The sequence below is a fragment of the Clarias gariepinus genome, chromosome 21 (genome assembly GCF_024256425.1).
Source record: "Clarias gariepinus isolate MV-2021 ecotype Netherlands chromosome 21, CGAR_prim_01v2, whole genome shotgun sequence".
Lineage (NCBI taxonomy): Eukaryota > Metazoa > Chordata > Actinopteri > Siluriformes > Clariidae > Clarias > Clarias gariepinus.
The window spans coordinates 22,867,560-22,889,055 of NC_071120.1; the positions used below are offsets into that span (position 1 = coordinate 22,867,560).

At 40.0% G+C, this 21,496-nt stretch overlaps 1 protein-coding gene across 1 annotated transcript in view; it reads right to left on the reverse strand.

The window, feature by feature from the left end:
* The window catches only part of whrnb (whirlin b), a 91,505-nt gene that overhangs the window by 36,678 nt on the left and 33,331 nt on the right, over nucleotides 1-21,496 (reverse strand). The window contains exons 2-4 of the mRNA XM_053481667.1: nucleotides 21,127-21,339; nucleotides 16,644-16,769; nucleotides 396-601 (exon numbers count right to left, since the gene is read on the reverse strand). Coding sequence (XP_053337642.1) covers nucleotides 396-601; nucleotides 16,644-16,769; nucleotides 21,127-21,339 — 545 coding nt within the window. The remainder of the gene's footprint in view (nucleotides 1-395; nucleotides 602-16,643; nucleotides 16,770-21,126; nucleotides 21,340-21,496) is intronic.

Here is a 21,496-nt window from a genome sequence, read left to right on the forward strand (position 1 = left end):
ATGGATGTTGACTATACTAGTGACACAGGCGCACTGAGACTGGGCATAGGAGACGATTACCCACAGTCCCACAGTGCAAGAGAGAAAAGAACCATTGGCTCAGACATAATCACATAACCCTCGGCAGACAAAGCGTATACGTACTACAGTACTCAGTTATCAAGACCTTGTTTAACACGTTAAAATTTATATGAAAAAAATTGCTCACAGACCAGGTAACTTGCAATCCAAGATTCCACTGTATATACCGTAACTGCCACCAACCCATGTGAACCTACGTGCCAAAGCGTTTCTCTACACAACTGATATAAGATGTGAGATCATTAGGAGATGAAAAGTGCGACTGTAATAGATACTTTGGTGAGAAACACAGAAGGAGATCCCGATCAGCTCACCTCAGGGCAGCGCTGGCCGAGCTCTCTGCGATTTTTGGGCTGGAGATCCACTTGGTCTCGTCCACTACGGTGCGGGCATGAGGAAGACGCCCCACGTCCTTTACGGTCATCAGCATATGATGTGAACTCTTCAGGATCTGCACAGCCTCATCATGGGCAATGCTGCGGAAACTGTGCCCATTCACCTCCATGATCTGATCCCCAACCTGTAGCCCAATACCCAGAAGACATCAAGTGAATTTTATGAGGCAGCTCGAGTTGTGAAGTAAGAATACAGTAAACTAGAGTTAGTGACATTATCATCATTTTCATAAAGTTTTCATGAAGTTAGATTTTGACTTTAAATATGATTGTTTAATGCTAAAAGATGCAGTATGCAGTAGTGGAAAGGCCGGAGAGCAGCTGCCTGCCAAAACCCACACACATAATGTGCAAACAGGTTCTTTATTTACGAGCGACAAATCCAACTAGCATCCAACACAAGGCTGAATCCCAAACCAGTCTCTAAACCCCTGAACAAGGGCACTACTTGGTGTGTGGAACAAGTGATTCTACACCTTACATAGTGCACTAGCTTTACATTATTAGCTTTTTTTTTTTTAGAGATTTAGTTAGCTGAGACAATTCTAAAGCTGAATATGTAAGGAATTTAAAACTAATTTTATCCCAGTAACTCTAACAGCCTCTAAATCATGATTGCTCCTATATGTCTGGCCCTTATTAAAAAAAAAAAAAAACACAAACACCCAGGAGATGATCATACCCATGTACCTTTTGGTAGATGCCTTATTCAGAGCAACTTGGTGGTCATGGGTTTGCACCTGGGACCATCCAAACCATCATCCAATGCCTTAACCACTGAGCTACCCTTAATATGCCCTTATGAGCCGAACATGGGTTTTCAAGAGGAAAGGCACTGACATATTGAATCAATCAAAATGCACATATATTTTTATTGCTTTAAATATTTTTCATTTGGTGACACATCTATATGTCTACCAATTGATAAGATATGCATTAATGCAGTGTGACCTTTAACTATGAAACATTACAGGTTTCCAAGCTTGCCTTTTGTAATTGATGGCATGCCATACCATTAACCACTTTGTAATTTATGGCCTGCAGTGTGTATCAATATAGTTACATGCTGTTTCTGTCCAAATCATGCAGCGATGCTTTCTAATAGATTAGCTAAAGAACCAATTCACGCAATCGATAAACCTCTAATCAAGTGCAGAATGGCGAAAATGGTGCTCAAGGGAAAAAGTCATCGACTCGATTCGATAAACAGTAAGAGAACGTCACTCTAACTGCAATGCAGCTTCTGAAAGACCTACAGTATACGGAGCGTAATAACAGAGCATCACTTGTACACGAGTAATCAGCTCTCTGCGTTCGCAGCGCTCAGTCTCTCGGCTTTGAGTCTGACCTCATGAGGACACAGAGCCTGCGGTAGGGAGCTGACGCTGCCTTCCCGCAGGATTATCCAATCACAGGCCACAGACGAAAGCGGCCGATCTCGGGCTTAATGAAATGCAAGCTGCTAAAGCACAATGCAAGCACAATGCTGGAGATGCTCTAACAGGTCAATAGGGAAATCAATGTAAAGAGAAGCGTTCATGAAAGCCTCTCACAGAACGAGGACAGGCGTCGATAGACCAGCTAGCATTTATTTCATAGATATTGAACAAATTCAATATTTCAGGTATTTCTAATTAAACATTCAGCACTCTTGGAATTTCCTGGGCAGAATAAGAGACAACACCAGTGTGCCCTAACCATGGTGGGTTGGCATCGGTTAAAAACAGTTTATTTATACAGTATATGTTATCCTTCTTTGAAATGTATACAGTATATACATGTATACTTGGATTTATAATGTATTTATACTTAATACTGTAATATTAGTATTAAGACATTTTAATGATCAATGGAACAGACTTGATTTATTATAATATAAATATTATATTTCAATTTACTTTGTGTTTCATTCTTATGGGTTCACTTTCTCTTTTTATCATCATTCATAATTTTTGAGTTTTCATAAACTCATCTCTCAAGGTTTAATTTCTCAGAACATCATTCATCAATTTCTTTTTCAAGAACTTTTTAAATACCTTTTGTTTATTTTGATGTAAATTGTTTATAACTTTAGTGGCATTGGAGTAAAAAACTACCCCAGTGTTTTTACAGTACTTCTCTAAATAAAATTAAGTTTTGATAATGGCATAAACGTTGCACACTCTTTTAGCCTTTAATTTTAAATTCAAATTTTTATTTGACATGTACACTACCATACGCAGTGAAATGCTTTCATGACTGTGACCTTGAAAAGAAAAATAAAGATCACAAGAACGACTTGTTTTTTAGCTCATTGGATGTCACATCTGTGCATTTGAGAGTTAGGGCTTTACTCAAGGGCACGTGGTGGTGCTGGGGTTTGAACATTGGACCTTCCGATCAGTAATCCAACACCTTAACCATTGAGCTACCTTTCCCACCTTAAGCCCTGACTGTGGTCAGTTCACATGTGAAAATGACTCACATACTCCCAGAACCACTCTTTTACAATTTGAGTTCTGGAATATACCCGTGCCATTAGAAAGGAAAACTCCTGTATGTGATAACCTGGTCATTCAGTCCATTCAGGTCATCAGCTGACTTTATTTTTTTGCCACATAACATTGCTGAGCCTAGACCTGACCAACTGGAGCAACCCCAGATCACAACACTGCCTCCAGAGGCTTGTACATTGGGCACAATGCATAATGGGGGCATCGCCTAATGCACTTCCTTTCGTACCCTGAAGCAGCCATCTCTCTGGAATAGGGTCAATCTGAACTTCAATCACATGACCTGTTTTACATGATCGCGCCAAAGTCCAATCTTTATGCAACCTAACAAATTAATTAATAAATTTGTATTTGAATGTGTAGTTGTATTTAAATTAGTTAAATAATAAAAAAAAAATAATAATAAGTACATGAAATGAAATTGACACGTGACTATGCCTATGTTCAAGGTAAGGTTGCAGCTCTCCCCCCTTGACCAGAAAAAGTCTCTCTGTGGACGGTGTAAAGCACCCTTTCACTTTTAAACTCGTTTAAAGCAGTATTGGCTTTAGATCAGTTAATATGCTGACAGTCTATGTGGTCAAACATTTATCATAACCTACAGTAATCTTTATTATAAGAATTTAATGATCATCAATTTTAGAGTTATCACTAACACTAGCCGCTACTGTCTGTTGTTGCTGTGCTGCAATTTCAGGACCAAATAATGCATGAATTTTTGAAGCCCACTGGAGTAGAGCAGAACAAATAGCCACTCATGGCCTGTAACTGTAAAAGTGCTGCTGAAGGAGTTTTTGCAGGAGCTTTATGTACTCTGACAGTGGAAACAAATTAATCTCAGAGGTAAGGAATGGTTACGAATGTGGCAAATTCCCACATCTGAGACTCCATTAACCCAGTAATACACAATAAGAAAAGTGACTCTAGTTTTAAAATATCAAAAACCGAAGATAGTTAAGCACGAACTGCGTTCAAGTCAAACTGGGACTTGTGATTAATCAATGATGTTGATGATGAATGATGATCCCGGACGATGTTGACTGGGGTCCACTGTAATCGTTCCCATTGGAACATCCGATCCTTGAAAATCATCATATTACTTGGCGCCACCTTGCAGGAGAAAAGCATCTGTCTGTGGGAACTGTACATACAATTGTTCATGAACACCACTTGCACGTTACAGGAGTCATCTGGGAGTTAATGCCACATCGCTCCAAGCCACATGTTTTTCCTGGGGGTATCCTGGGAGGCCTCAGACATGAAGCAGGCACTCCACTCATGGTTCTGGCATACTGAGAAACTTTCTTTCTTGATTGTATCCAAGCACTAGTGGTACACTGGTATAAGTGCATTAGGCTAGCCCAGAATCATATAGTAAAATAAAGACAGTTTTTACTTTCAAGATTCCCGATGTGACTTAAATACCCTGGTATATACTCTTAGGGGCAGTGGTGGCTCAGAGGGATGGGGCACTGAGTTACTGATTGGAAGATTTTGGGGTCGATCCCCAGCTCCACTAGATGTCCACGGTTGGGCCCTTAAGCAAGGCCCCTAACCCTATCTGCTTCAGGGGTGCTGTATCATGGCTGACCCTGTGCTCTGACCCCAGTTATGCTGGGATATGCAAAGAAAAAAATTTCACTGTGCAACTTAAGACTTAACTTAGGCTTAACCAGGTAGACTATAACCTTAGCCAATGAGTGCCAGTGTGTTTGCGGTTTCAACCAAGCACTTAAATGAGCATGATTCTCTGTACTAACTTACAGTATATTACTCTCTAACAGGGATTTAGCTTGAAAGTATTTTTAGGTCCTGACCTATTTGTATTAAAATGAGGATATTTTCCTAATAGTGACTCCCAAGCACGTTTTGTAAATCACTCCCAAACATGGTGTATTATTCTTTTTTTTTCTTTGTTGAGCCTGGAAATCGATAGTGATAGTGAGAAAGGGTGTTTCTGCTATTTTTGACAGTGATCTGGTCTTATCAGCACCAGGAAAGAAAAAAAAGAGACTTTATTATTATTGCATGTTGAGAATAACCTGAATGATTCTGAAGCATCCATCAGAATTTTTAGCATTTATTTATCAATTAATTGCATGCAATTAATTATGGATACAATTGTGCGATTTGCACACCAGCTTAAACAGTCATTCATGCTTGATTTTTTTTTTGTGTGAATCTGCTCATTTGTTTCCCAATTTAAGAAAGTAGACTTTCTAGATAATTAAAAACAAGTCATTTCTGTTTTTGGTAATATGAAAAGCGGCAATTCACTAATGCAAGCACAACAACAACAATGGCGAACGTCAACATGGCTTTGCGAGCAGTTCTCCTGGCTTCAGTGGCTAGAAATCATTTGATCTTGAGTCCATTTTTTAAAAGACGGCGATCACAAACTTCTGTTGGTCGTGATAATCCCGCTCCCATCTCATGGCGTAAGGGGTTCTTTGTCCTAGCCCAGCGATGTGGTGATGCCACCATGGAACCAGTTTTTCTGTCTTTGTTTACCGGCTCCAAACTATCCCCGAAACCGCGTTAATGGAAAAAGGATATCAGTGACCTACTGTATGACTTATACAGGCATTTAAAAAAAAAGACCATCTAACATATATGAGAAACAGGTGCAGATGATGTCAGATGATCAGGTCTGTGATTACTACAGTGTACTGGTGATGCTGAATGCTGAGTGGTTGGAACAGACGAGAGGGGAAATGAGGCTGCTGCTGAGGATGTTCATAAAGTTCCATAAAGCTGCTGCTCAGGTTGTCCAATATTTGGTCAATATGAAGAGTGGACAGGTGGCTCAGGACTTTTGCACTATACTGTATGGTATACTGTTAAAGCCACTGAAACAAAAAACTAAAATTGTAAGCCCTGGAGACTGAGAAGAATAACTTTACCCATAACAGCTGACACTGGAGACTCCTTCCATAAAAGGTACGTAAACATCTTTCCTAGAGCAAATAGCATTTTACAAACAAATACAATTATTTTATTCTATATGTTAAACTTTTTGGAACCAGTAGAACTTAACAAGATTTTAAGGAAAGCTGATTTGCTGTGACCCTGTTTGGATCGGTCCTAAAATCAATCCAGTTTATCACTCGTTCGTGAGATATCGCGCTAATAAGAAGCAAGGACACAGACACAAGGACGGACAGATGGACAAACCATAAACTTAATCCCTCCACTATCTAGTGTCAGAGACATAAAAAGTATTTATCGTCCATTTTTCCCCCCTTATTCTGACCAATCCGAATCGGGGATTCTAAAGTGATTTAAAGTGAGATCATGTTCTGGATCGGATTCATTCCCATAGATAAACATGAACAAGTTTGCTGACTCGTCTTTGGCATGGAAGGACAGACGGTACCGTCATTTACCGAAGATCGATACTACTTTCATATTGAGTCTGTCAAATAATTACCAGGTGTCAATTGGGCTTTGAAATGGATTTAGAAAGAGAGCAGAATAACAGGGCATTATCAAAAAAAAAAGAGGGACAAAGCAGTTATCATTTTTACACCCTGACTCGCTTTTATTTTCCTCTTTGTTCTGCCCTGTGCTGAAAGAAGAGCCGAAAGGAGATTAGTTATCGATGTATGCATGTTTTTTTTTCTGCTAATGTAGTCGAATCAGCAGATAAAAGCAGCTACATTTTGTTGGTGTAGAGTACAGAAGAGAAAGCACCTGATTTAATGCTTCACCTACATCAAAGATTATTGTCCTTCTTTCATGTTCTGTCTAACCTTTGCATCTTCTTATACACTATATCATACATACCGTACATACCTGTATACTCCTACCATACACACCCATTTTCCCCCTCTTATGCGTCAATTGCTCTCAGTCTAATCGCTGTGCCATTTCCGCTACTCGCTCCTGCATCTCTAAATCCCTTTTCGCTCTTAAAAGTGGAGCGTCTGCTTAGGAACAACCCTCAAGGACTCTCTCGCTCTTCTCTACAATAGCACTAACCTGATTCAAGGCAAGCCTGGGCTATCTTAAGGGGGAGCACAGCACATAGCCACTATTCTTTTTTTTTTTTCTTCTTCTTGTTCAGTGTTCTGCTTTTAAAACGCACAAGAACGCAAACCATGCTATTACACAGTACCACATTGGAGCTTGTGCGTGAGAAAAAAAAAGATCCTCCGCTTCAGCCACGGCCCTACATCCATCTCATGACTCGTCCAGACGACGGAGGCCATATCTGACTGATAAGGGTGTCTACCGAGACTCAGCTGCAGTCATATCCAGCCGGGCCAGACGGTAATTAGACCCAGCATAGGGCCTTGCAGATGGGATAAACACTGGCAGCATCAGTCAAGATAAGCATCTTCAAAGATTCATACACAGATGAAGAAAAGCTCATGGGAAGCTGTGACTGCGAAATCAATATCATGTTTAATTGAACATATTTTATTCATTATTATTTATGAATGATCTGGGATATGTGTCTCTTATAAAAGGGTTCTCTTCCATGTTGCTTCCTTGTCACAGACTTGATGGAGTAGAGTCACGTGACTACACATGTTAGCACTGTCACCTTAGACCTGCACGGTCTGGGTTCGATTCCCGTCTCGGGTGTGTGTGCATGGAGTTAGCATGTTCTTCCCGTGCTTGGATGGGTTTCCTCCATGTACAGGTTTCATCCCACAATCCGAACACATGCAGATTAGGATGACTGCCATTCCCAAAATGCCCACAGTGTGTAAATGAGTGTGTGTGATCCGGTGATGGATTGGCACCCTGTCCAAGTCTCCTGGGATAAGCTCCAAGTCCCCCCGCGACCCTGTATATGGTATAGACGATGAGTGAGTGAGTAAGTACATGAATACACAATGGGGGAAGATCATTTAAAAAAAATTCACAGAATAACTCAGCACAGTAGCCCACTGTCGCCTTGCGCCTCTAGGGTCTGGGTTCAATTCCCGCCTTTGTGAGCACAGAGTTTGCATGTTCTCCCTGTGCGTGATGGGTTTCCTCCGGGTTCTCCAGTTTCCTCCCACAGTCCATGACAAGACATGCAGATTGGGCTAACTGGCATTCCCAAATTGGTCGAAGTGTGTAAATGAGTGTGTCCAGGGTATACCCCGCCTTGTGCCCTAAGTCTCCTGGGATAGGCTCCAGACCCCCCCGACCCTGTATGCAGGATAAAGCGGTATAGACGATAAGTGAGTAAAAGATTAATAGAATTGTTTTTTTTTTATTTAAGTAATTGACAAGTCCATTAAAGGTTCTGATTGTCAGTTTTGATTAATTGCCCAGCCCTAACTCTCAGGTCAATTCATTTAACCTGATTTTCTCCATTAAATTGTTTGACCGGCACTTGACATTTCAATTTTAGTTAAACTGAATGTTTTATTCAACAGGCACTCATATTTAAATGAACAAACTGCACAAAGCAAATAAATCCATTCTTCACAATCTCTCTTTTTTTTAACCAAACCATTTTTGGCTAGGGAAAAAAAAAATGCTTTTTTCTTTATTCCTTTTAACGGGTAATTTCAAGCTGTCTGGTACATGTGGGCTGCGTTTGTGCTGTACCTGTACTTCGCTCTGTTTGGTTAGACAGTGTTGAATAATCTTGTCTAACAGCAGCTCTGACAGGAGTGTGGCAGGGTACAAACCCTTGGATGGGGTGCCAATCCATTACAGGACCCACACACACACTACAATTTGGGAACGCCAAATGGTCTAGTCTTTGGACTGTGGGTGGAAACTGGAGGTCCCAGAGGAAACCCACCAAACATGGAATGAAAACAAGAAAACTCCATGCACACAGACCAGAAGTGGGATTTGAACCCGGACCCTAGAGGTGCAAGGTGACAGTGCTTAACCACTAAGTCACCATGCCATTAAAAAAGACATTTTTTTTAAATGGAGAGACATTTAAACATTTATTCAATTTCATTAATTCTAAGGCATCTTTGCTTTACAGAATCTCTTCACACGTGGCCAAGATTTCTGGACCATACTGTTAATTTATTGTACTTCATTCTGCCAAATGTTCCAGCATGGCATAAATAATATACATCACGGCATAATCGATCTGCGGATCTAAAAAAAAAAATTATCAAACCTGTTTTTATGGCACCTTCCATTAAAACCAGGCGGTAGTTTATCAGATGGTGCAGCCTTGTTTGTTCAGACCATGTCCAACAAAATCTCACTGTGTGATGATGTGTATTCTAGCGGAGCAGAGCAGACACATTGATAAAATGCTGGTTATCGATCTGGGAGGATCACATTCTCAGCGCGAGGACGAAGCCAATCAGACACCTGTCTCAGTTCTCAAACACCTCCACATAGTCGAGAGTCGGGTAGATTGTCATAACTACCACTTTGCTTTATGGCAGGACGTCACCGGGTGCACGCGTTACTGAAAGTACTACTCACAGCTGGCCACGAGGGAAAGATTTACACCATCCGAAGCAAACAGTTTGTAATTCTGAGCTCCCTGCTGGCTGCAAGGTGAGTTACAGTTATAACTAAAATACGGCGCTTTTTTCCAATAATGTCCTATAGCTATTAAACCGAAACTCGATATTTAATCCCAGCGCTGAGCAGACTCAAAATATAAGGAAATGGCGTGAAATGCTGTTTGAATGCATTGAGACATGCCAAGAAAATCAATTGTCCATTTAATCTGGAACAATTTGGAAGAAAATCACACTGTTATAAATGCAAGCACTGTTGATTTCTATAGATTACCTCACACACACACACACACACACACACACACAATCCGACATCCAAAAAGGAGTTACAATCTGTTTATTTTCCAAAAATGTCCTATAGGGTGGACCGTCCTGAGAACCTCACAACATTTACTTTACATTTCAACTTAAGCCGCTTTAAAATCTCAGTAACGTACTGGTTCCAGGGTTGAATCCCAAATAAAGTAAAACGGAAATATAGTGAGCTACAATCCCTTGTTACACACACAAAGTAGTGCCCTTGATCAGGATTTACAGAAGGATTTAATGTATTTAGCAAAATACAGACAGTACAGAAGCAGTTACTAAGGAGACAAAGATGACATACCGATATCAGATGTGTTTTCTTGCTGAAAGTGCTTCTGGTTTTAAGTGTGGGTTTTGGCAGGTAGCTGTTCTACCCTCTTACCAGTACTGCGCACCGTACAGACGAACTTAGTTAGTGTAATTAACGATAGTTAGAACCCCATGTGACGAGCCGCGATACTGAATGATGTTAAATGTCCCAGTGCTGTAATGCACTATATCACCACTTGATATGGAATGCCCATCGTCCAATCAGATTACACGGTTGGAACTAACTTTTGTATAAGCTTGCTTTTGTTATAGCGTTATAAACATTTGTTCCCACACTAACAAGACAAAAATGCAACTCGTGATATCGCCGTCTTACCTCAGTGGAGACTCCTTCCACTCCAAAAACGCTTAATAAACACGGCCTTATAGAAAACATCCACCAAGTATTATTATTATTATTATTATTATTAATAGCTATTATGGACAATTAATTCAGAATCCAGAATTTAACAGCGCTAGGGTTTGCACATTGTAATTAAAAATTATCAATGTAATTTTTTCTTTATTCATATGGCCATCGTTGGCTTATTTCCTCTCTGGATTAACCATTATTGGCCAGGTCTCTGTAATAACTCATCTAGAATTATAGCAGTATCTCGGCATACTAATATAATCCATTCCGAAGGCGAGTTTTTAAGGTGAAATTTCATACTGCAAAACTCATTTTCCCATAGGAAGTGATGTAAATGCAAATAATCCGTTCCAGCCACCCAAAAACATTTAGTAAAGACATGTAAATGTAGTTAAATATAAAATAAATAGATATTAAACATCACTTAGGCTAATTTATAATTCCTCTTAGCACTGGCTGCTTTAAAAACAAAACTGAAATGACTCTCTTTTCTTCTTGCTACCATACTTGGTAATATTTGAAACTAATTGTGATATATCTTCACTAAATTGTGCACAAAAAGCAAAAAACAAACACAGAAAACACGTAAACTCACTTAACTTTCCATTGACGCAAACAAATTTTGAACGGCTCCCGGACGTACTGTACACGCAACTTCAGCTCGGTTGAATCGTTTGTATGATGCTTCGCATACAGAGGCAAATCTCGTGTAAAATTTCAGGCCTTAAGGTGGTAAGACCCAAAGCAAATAAATTCATCCCTAAAGGAATTTTTTTGGCTGACTTTAACATCCCTGAGCTTACAGAGTCTGACAACTGGATACTGTCACTGTGACTGACAGGAGAGGGACAGTACGCTACCTTTCCCACCCAGACAGACTAGCCAATCCTTTTTTTCTCGTCTCTTTGCCATGGATAGATGTGGCACCTGTCTGGGATCTCAAGATGGAATTCTCCTTTTTTTTTTTTTTTACTAATTTAATCTTGCTTACTGATTATTTACATTGGCTTGGGAGGGGATTCTGTAGGATGACTGATGATCGCTAGCACGGGATAACGGTTCTAAAAGTACAAACTGCAGCTAGAACAGAGATTGCGGTTTGTAGGATAGGTACAGTATATAACAAATGGCCTGAGGAACTACCGTGTACAAATAGAGTAAAGTGGATTAAGTTTGCCAGTTATCGCTGTAAAAGCCTCGCACTGTTGTATTAGTGAGTTTGTGCAGGATTTGTGAGTGTGTGTTTCCTGAAAGAATATTTACTGTACGTGTTCGTTCATGCATTCAGTACATTGAGTGTGAATGATGTTTCAGTCTATTTAGGACTGCGTTTTTTATGGCTTTTATGGTTTCTGCAGAACGTTTTTATTCGAATTTTGTCGCACATACAGTGAACCTTTTGGAATTTCATGGTTTTCTGCATTAATTTGTCATAAAATGTCAATATAATGTGCCTAATATAATAACACAAAAAACCCTCATATTTCATGTCCACAACCATTTAAGTGCTAGTGGAAGAAGTATGTGAATCCTTGAGTTAAGGACCTCAAAAAAGCTAATTGGAGTCAGGTGCTAGCATATCCGGAGTCTTGTTGAGAAAATGAGTTGTGGACTAGAGCTACTTGGACTGATAAAAACCACTTTAACTTTACACTTATGTGTGCCATGTCTCGCCAACAAGAGCTTTCAAAGAATCTATGATCAAGAATTGTTGATTTACATCAAGCTGGAAAGGGTTACAAAGTCATTGCAAAGACTTCACCAGTCTACAGTTAAGCAAATAGAGAAACTTTGGGACTGTGGCTACTCTACCAAAACATGGGCGCTCAGTTAAAATGACCCCAAGAGCACAACACTTACTGTGGGACTTAAGACTTAATTAATCAGGTAAAGACACAACCCTAAATAAGAGCCAACGATTTGAAGGTATCATTAAAACTGGCTATCATCTGAGTGTACAGTATGTAAAACATTACAATTAGGCATTTGGGAGACACCCTTACCCAGAGCGACTTACATTTTTATCTCATTATACATCAGAGCAGGTGAGGGTTAAGGGCCTTGCTCATGGGCCCAACAGGGACAACTTGGTGATTTAAACCTAGGACCTTCTGAACCATAGTCCAATGCCTGACCACTGAGCTACTCATGAAAAGGTCGAAGAAGTAGGGTGTCCATGGCAGGACACCAAAAAGGAAGCCGCTGCTTACTGAAAGAACATTGCTGAACATCTGAAGTTTTGAACGTCGAAAGAGCACATTGGCGCTCCACAGCGGTATTGTCAGAATGTTTTGTGCCCTGATGAAACTAAGATTGAACTGCTTGGAAAGTATTACATCTGACGTAAAACATGAAAACATGATCCCAACTGTAAAGTCTGGAGGAGCAAACATCATTGATTTAAACCTGCTTTGCTGCATCAGGGTCTGGACAGCTTGCAGTAAAAAAACTGTACGTCAGCTGAAACTCTGTAGAAGTCGGGTGATGCAACAGGACAATGACCCAAAACGCCAGAGCAAGTCCACAACAGAACGGGCTTGGAGAAACCAAATCCGCCTTTTAGAGTGGCCATGTCAGAGCCCAGACCTCAACCCAATAGAGATGCTTGAAGCGAGTCATACACACGAGGCGTCCAAAGAATATGACAGAGCTGATGCCGTTCTGCCAGGAGGACTGGGCTTAAATTCCTCCTGAAGCTACAGGAAGCGTCTGGTTGAGGTTATTAATGGTCAATCAGTTATTAATTCCAAGGGTTCACTTACTTGTTCCACTACCATTATGAATGTTGAATGAGTGTGTTCAATAAACACATGAAAGATCAGATTTTTTATATGTTATTATTTTAGACACATTGTTTTTATCAATACCCTTGACTTAGTTGGAGATCGGATCACAATTAATGACAAATTAATGCAGAAAAACATTAAATTCCAAAAGGTTTACATACTGTTTTTTGCTACTGTATAAAAAAGGAACCCAAAAAAACAGATCAAGTCTCTCCTCCACACCTTCTACATTGTCACACAGCTCAGTTCCACCTTTTTAAAGAATAAATTCTGTTTATTTTTCTCTCCAGGTCCATTGTGACTTTCCTGAATCAGAACAGAAAAGAAAAACAGCAACCTTCTACTAATATTTTCGTAGCATCACAAAGACCTGCAGAATGCTGATGTTAGTTTCCAGACCTGAAAGATGTGGTTCTGCATTAGAAAATAAACCTGAGTTAAATATTTAGATGTTTTTCTCCACACACACACACACACACACACACGGAACAAGCTACAGCTTCAGGTCCCAAACCCCGATGTACAGGAGTCTAGGGTAGACAATGAGGCGAGAGAAAATGGAAATGTGAACACCGGGCTTATTTGCTGCTCCAACGTTTCATCTCTAATGAGCTGATTATTCCATGGAACAGATCAGCTCAGGAAATGACACAGCGATTCGAACTGAACAGGGAATTACGTCCTTCAATAGATGGAAAAAAGCAAGCAGCAGAACAGACGACCTGTGTTCATATAAAAATAACGTTAAAGTAAATTATTAGGAAGAACTTTCATTTAGATCTTTTCAGTTGTCCTTTTGGCACAAATGTCAAACTCATATTCCATCCAGGCCGTATTGGCATTTTTCTGAATGAATGAGGGATAAATCTCAATTCTACTAAATAACACCAGTATGTAAGATTTAAAGGTCACATATTAAAAATAGATAAAATAGATAAAAATCCCTGCTTTTTGTCCTTTTTCCTTTTTTTGTATCGGCTCAGAAAACTTCTCACCTATTATGACCTCATATAAGAAAAGCCCCTCCCCCAGCTTGCTGCTGGCTCAGCAGTAGCTCATTTACACGGACGCAAAATTTATTATTATTATTATTTTTGGAATTTCAGCTGTAGACACACATTGTGGGAATCCTGTGTCTTAATTTAATTTATTAAAGTAAAAGTAAAATATGTGACCTTTATCATGGGTTAATGATTCCCTTCATGTGTCTCTTTTTTCCTTTGCATAATAGCTTATAAGCTTTTTAAATGTTTTTTTTACCAACATCTTTGTAGGTTAGTACTGTATGTTGTAGTGCATACAGCTCAAGAAGTTTTCTGCATTGACTTGCACTTGTCTTGCACTCTTTCACATAAGGGATTAGTCTCTCCAAATATTCTCTTAATCTCATCCAAGAGCTGCGAAAATAATATCTGGGTTTTCTTTTTGCAGTCCCAGTATGATTTGATCTCATTACACACGTGAGTTAAGGGCCCTGCTCAATCCACAAAAAGCCAGAACCCCATAGAAAGTCTATACATACTGGTTCCACATACTGTACTCAGTGGAACCTCTTTTTCTACAATGTTAGCCCACTATACTTCTTATGAGGGAAAGATCAAAGGTGTGGTGTAGAACAGGGTGTCCCGTTTAAATTTGGCTCCACATACAGTAATTTTGGATAATTATAAAAATAATAAAATGATTCAAACCCTAGATTACCTTGTCCCACCTTAAATAGTTAGGACTGGATTTAAGTAAAAAAAAGATCTGTTCGTAAAATCAAAAAGATTAAGCATTTGGGTTAAATATGTCAAGTAAAACAAAAGTAATCATTGCTTTTGTAACGTGTAAGATTAACCACTACTAGAATACGGGAATGATGTTGGAAAAATGTAGCATAATGAGCAATTTATTATTATTATTATTATTTTTATTTTTATATTTTTTATATTTTTGGGTCATATAAACAACCGAAAACAACCATAAAAACATGCGATCATGTGTGTCTGTGCTATTTCTTTGCCTATGTGACCCATTTTTTTTTCCTTAGTCATAATTGAGTACAGTAGTTGGTTTAAATGACCTAAAATACACTTTATCATATTGTCTATTTTGTACTTAAAGTATAAGTCACTCTCTTTCATACCGCACAATCCTAAGGCCTACGGTATGTGTTTATAAAAAAGAAAAAAAGAAAAAATTCATAAAAATTTTTTAGTTTTACGGGCTACCACTCAAAACACAGACTATGTTTTTTAACTAACTTATGAGTTGTTATCAGCTGATTTAAATACAGTAATAATAAAAAAAAGACTTTAAATAATATAGAAAATAAAAGACATTAAAATGATATATTTTCCTATATAAGTCCCCTACATAAGAACATTCAAGTTACAAACTTTCGAAAGATACAAACATGCATTCGTGCATGTTCGATCACGTGTCCAGCGTACATTGCCACGTGTGTACAGCGTGCATCATCTGCAAGTTCAGTACAAGCCCAGGATGTCCGGAAGCAACATCGATAAAGCTGGTACTGCTAGGAAGCGGCAAGCAAAATCGCTGGAGACAAAAGTGAAAATAATTGAGCGAATGGAGCGGGGTGAAAAGATTGCTCGTTCTTTTCACATGAATCGTTCAATCGTCAGCTCGATTTTGAAGAACAGTGCATTGTAAGGTTAAAATTTTTTCTTTTTTTTTTGTGTTTGCTTTTTAATGTATTATTTGTGATAAATTTGTGAAGTTATATAAACTTACGGTATCACAGAACTTTACTGTAATCTTCTGTATATAGCAAATTGTGTTAGTATCCTAGCACCTAGACAATGTTTATTGGACCGACAAACGAGTTCTCGGAGCGGACCTCATTAGTATGTAGTGATTCGCTGTACGGTGTTCTCTCTGTTGCTCTTTGGTTTGGATGTCTGGACTTCTGGACACCTCAACTCACCTCCTCACATTCAGTCAGCAGTACCCTGTTTTGTCAAGCTGTTCATGTCCAGCGCTGCCCCGAGGCTGCTTGAAACCTCGCCTCACTTTTACACTAATCAGCAACCAGGCAGAGGCCAGTGCATCCTTACCACCATGACTCTAGCTTCCTGAATTCAGAGCAGCTTATATTTTTGGACGCCTTCAGCATAGTTTTATAATGTAAAAAGAAATAAAAATCAGGACAGACCATGAAATCAGAAGGTTTGTCCAAACTTTTGACTGGTGGTGTATACTGGCAAAAATGTTGAGCTTTCTACCTTAAACAAGCAAACACATCACACATCATCAGTGTAGAATTACTGTATGTCAATGCCGTGTTGTGTTTATTTTAGTAGAGGATGGAGCTGTTGCTCCAAGCAGTGGGTGTGCTATAAAAATGCCACTCTACATTTACATCTATATAACTATGTGTCTTTCTTTACTATTCTTTTTTTTCAAAGTCGAGACCGTATTTCATTCTGCCATATTTTTTTCTTGGGTTCTACCTTTAAACCTCCGCACTCCGCTGCTGATCCGTGGTCCACTCCGGCAATATAAATGCCGAGGAAATATTCTGCTCCTCCGCGGATCATCAGACCCAGCGGACGTCCGTCATCCAAGGAGACCGTGACCTGAAAGGACGAATACAGTACATAAAACATTCGTACAAATCCTTACTCCTCAATCATTCTGTATTAGCAATAGTTCTGAGGATCATTTGAGACCGTTTGCTCCAGAATGTCTCCTCCAAGCATCGGTGATGAAGATCCCAAGGGATCACCTGATACAATATTATCACGATACCTAGGTGCCGATTTAATTAGTATCGCGATTCTCTTGCGAAGAATCACAATTTTTTTTTTTTTTAATATCCAGATTTTTTTTTTGGTTCTAAACAAAGTGCTGGCTGCCAGTGTGTAAATTGTGTAGAGCACCCCCTGTAGGATCATAGAGGTATACCAACATTTTACCACCACACATGCAATTATATATAAATAAAAAAAATATTATTATTATTTTAGAGTTAATTTGGTGAGACATAAATTGCTACACAAACGAATCACTGAAAGATTTATTCCCCATGTATACTAAGCATGCTGTTGTACCTTACCTCCTCCATTCCTCCTTATATATTAATCCTTCTATTTATCCACTTTTTCATCCATTTAACCAGCTTATATTCATCGACCCAACCATCCATCCATTAGAATAACCACTCATCTGTCTATAAAGCCAACCATCCCTGTAAACATCCATAAATGCATATCCGTCTATCCATCTTCCTATCCATCTAACAGGCCATGTATCTAGCCAGACTTCTATTATCCCACAAATCACCCATTCATCACCTATTCATCAATCCGTCAACACATCTTACCTCCCATGCCCATATGCATTTATCCATTTTATCATCCATCTTCCTTTTCACACATCTATCCATTTAGTCTATTCACTTAGTGGTTAGCACTGTTGCCTCGCACCTCCAGGGTCAAGGTTCGATTCCTGTCTCAGGTCTTTGTGCATGGAGATTGCATGTTCTCCCGGTGTTTGCTGGGTTTACTCAGGGTGCTGCGGTTCCCTCCCACGGTCCAAAGACATGCAGATTAGGCTGGCATTTCTAAATTGCCTGTAGTGTGTGAATGTTAACCTGAGGTCCTACCACGCTCATAAAATGGTAATAAATCACCATTGGCCCCCACGGTCCCTAGTTGTTGGTGTATGAATGGATGGACTATGACACAGCAGTCAATACAATTCAACGAACAGCCATTATAAAGGTGGGGAGAAAAAGGAATCTCACAAGAAGCTTGGTGTGTAAATTTGTTCCACCCTTAGGCTTGGGATACACTACATGACATTGGACAGGATTTTGTAAAGGATTCAAAATTGTGCTGAGTCCATCGTGGTCTGCACCCGTCAGCACAAGTTACAGCCAGTTAAGAGTGGCGCGTTGGCACAGAAATCTCTAAGTGTATGAGGGGTACAGACAGGAACTGGCAAGTATGTGAAGATAACAGACTGAGAAAAAAAACTCCTCCTGACATGCATTGAATTTTCAGAGCCAACTCTGTCGCCTAGTGTACAGTGCTCACCGACCCGAACAGGGAATACACGTACCGTCAACAGCCAATCAACATAAAGCAGGCGGGATCATGGGATTTGTTTATTCCTATTTCAAAACCAAAAATAAAAAAAATGAGAAACACTTAGACGCTCATTAAACATACAACACAAAAAAAGAACAATAAGATTATAAGCATCCACATTATTTTTTGTTTCTTGGCACAGATGGTGGTGCATACTGTATTAAAACTGCTCCTGTCTGTATTGTTTAGGGGTTTTTTTTTTGAGTGATTTTTTGCTTGTAATATACTGTAACAATATTATTAGTAATAATTTGCTCAGCATTTTTGAATAATCTTTAGTGGTTCGCACTGTCGCCCTGCACCTCCATGGTCCGGCTTCGGGTCCTGCCTCAGGCCCATGTTCATGTTCTCCCTGCGCTTGGTGGATCAGACCTCTGCTCTGACTTTGCCATGCATCTGTGGACCTGGATATGTGCTTTGAAATGCTACAGTATAAGGTCACATTCCTCATGGAGAATTTTGTCTAAATGGGGCCTGCTGGTTTGGCACCAAAATAGATTTGGAGCTCTCCATGGTTCCCTCAATCGTGACTAGAGCTTCAGTCCCTGCTGAAAAGAACCAGCTGCATAGCATGATCCTGCAACCACCCTGCTTCATGCTAGGTTCGGTTGATAAGCTCTCTTGATTCTGGGCCAAAAAAAAGGTTTTTAGAATTATGCTTCATATTTTCAAGCAATAAAAAAAATGATCAATCCCTGCTATACACTACATTATCACCCAGATGAGGATGGGTTCCCTGTTAAGTCTGGTTCCTCTCAAGGTTTCTTCCTATTACCATCTCAGGTAGTTTGTCCTTGCTCACTGTCGCCGTCGTCCTCGGCTTGCTCATCAGGGACAGTCTTATCATTTTGATTCATACACATTCACATCTCATACAAACTTAAATAATTCTTTTGATTGTGTAAAGCTGCTTTGCGACAATGTCAATTGTTAAAAGCGCTATACACGTAAAAGTTTTCTCAGTGCGCCAGAGCCATGCTCAGACTGCCTGCCTGAAACGAAGGCCTCCCAGGAACTCCTTCGAAAGTTATTTGCTGATTTTTTTAAGGATCAGGCGTTCCACTTGCTGAACATTCATGGGAACGACTGCATTGGGTGCACTCTCCCGTATTCGGGATACTCACCGTATTTGGTTTTAGGCCTTCATTCAGGAGAAGTTTCATCACAAGTCCTGCTTTGACTTAAACACCCTTTGTATATCCAATCTATCTATCTATCTATCTATCTATCTTACTAATCAAATTATTGATAATTATTGATAATTGTTATTCCGTTTAAGCTCTGCATCCTTAGAAACCAAGATGTCCAATTTCAGAGCGCTTAAATCAGTCACATTCAAACAATCCGGACCAGAATGTTATTACATTCCACTTATTTTGCCGGCAATTACATGAGAAAAGAAATACCAGGTAATATAATATAAAAAAAAACTTCTAGAGTCACTGTAAAGTCCTTAAAACATTCCAATCACAAACATCTTGAGATGCAGGTGCATTGTTCCTATGATAAATGACTATAGATCTGACTAGTGCGGATGGGAAATAAATCATGCTGACAGACAAAAAGGATTGTTGCCTGGGCTGGACCTGGACTCGTATCATTCAGCTCCCTTTGGGCAAAAACAACATTCTGAAGTGTCTCCTGCTAGCCGTGAACGCCTGCGTCTAAACAGAGAACATGGCTGTCGTTTTTAATTAGAGAGTTAAAGGGGGAAAAAAAAACACATCTTATAGAGAATATGTGGCGATGGGATTTAGTCGTGCTTTTCTTAAATACTGCGCCGGAACTGAGCGTTTGTGATTGGGATTAAAATCCGGGAAGAGTCGGGATTTAAAGACTGCGAGAGAGAGAGAGAGAGAAAGAGAGAGAGAGAAAGCAAAAGTTTCGAAAAGAGAAAAGAATAAAAGATGTAAAGAAAGAGTGAAAGGTAAAACAAACAGCACATTTTGGATTAATATAAAGAGTTGAGGCAGTTCTAATGCAGATCACTCACTCACTCACTCACCATCTATACTGCTTTATCCTGTATTCAGGGTCGAGGGGGTGCATGGAGTCTATCCCCGGAGACTTAGTGCACGAGGCGGGGTACACCCTGGACAGGGTGCCAATTCATCGCAGGGCACACACACATATACACACGCTCATTTGGGCAATTTGGGAACGCCAATAAGCCTAATCTGAACCCTAACCTGTCTTTGGACTGTGGGAGGAATCCGGCAATCCTGAAGGAAACCCACCAAGCACAGGGAAAACATGCAAACTCCATACACACAGACCCCGAGTCGGAAAAACGAACCCAGAATCCGGAGGTGAGAATGTGACGTCCAAACATAAAGCTTGGATTTTCTAAAAAAATCTTTATTATAATTTATCCAATCACAGCTCATTATACAGCTCATTGGAGCTTACTGGCGGCATGGTGGCTTAGTGGTCAGCACTTTGGTATTGCACTCCCAGAGTCTGGGTTCGAGTCCCATGGAGGTGCATGAAGTTCACATCTTTTTTCTGTGCTTAATGGGTTACCTCTTAATCATGCTGGTTAGGCTAATTGGCGTTCCCAAATTTCCCAAGTGAGAGTGTGTACTTATGTGTGCCCTGTGATGGATTGGCACCCTGTCCATGGAGACTCGTGCCCTAAGTCTCCTTGGACAGGCTCCAGGATTCCGTGACCCCGTAAACGTGAAAAATTCTTTTCGATTGAGTCGATTTGTCTCAGTTATAGCTTTAAAGAATTTTTTTTTTCACATTCAAGCACTACAAGGTAATTGTCTTCATCATTCATCATATCCAGACTTTGGTGAGGCATATACAGTAAAAGATAAGCAGTGACCCAGACACTCACCCTTCTCTCCGCACCCTGTTGCGGGGCGTGTCCACGGCGCTGGCTGTTAAAGTGGCGTCCGCTCGCGGTATGCTGCTCCAGCAGGTCAGGGGGCGGAGAGATGCTCCTACCCTGAGGATCTACCCACGTGTACACATGATTGGTCACATACCCTCCAGGGATCCGCCCCATCGAGCACACAGATAAGCAGAGCTTCTTGCATCCCTTCAGCACCTGTCAAGGAAAGAGAAGATGATGGAAGGGTTTGCGAGTAGAAAGAAACGAGGACGAGAAAGAGGAGGAGGGAAAGGGGTGAGGCAATTATTGAGGCCTTATCATTTCATTCCACATCTGGAGTTAATGTCTGGCTGTTTATGCAGATATCATTAAT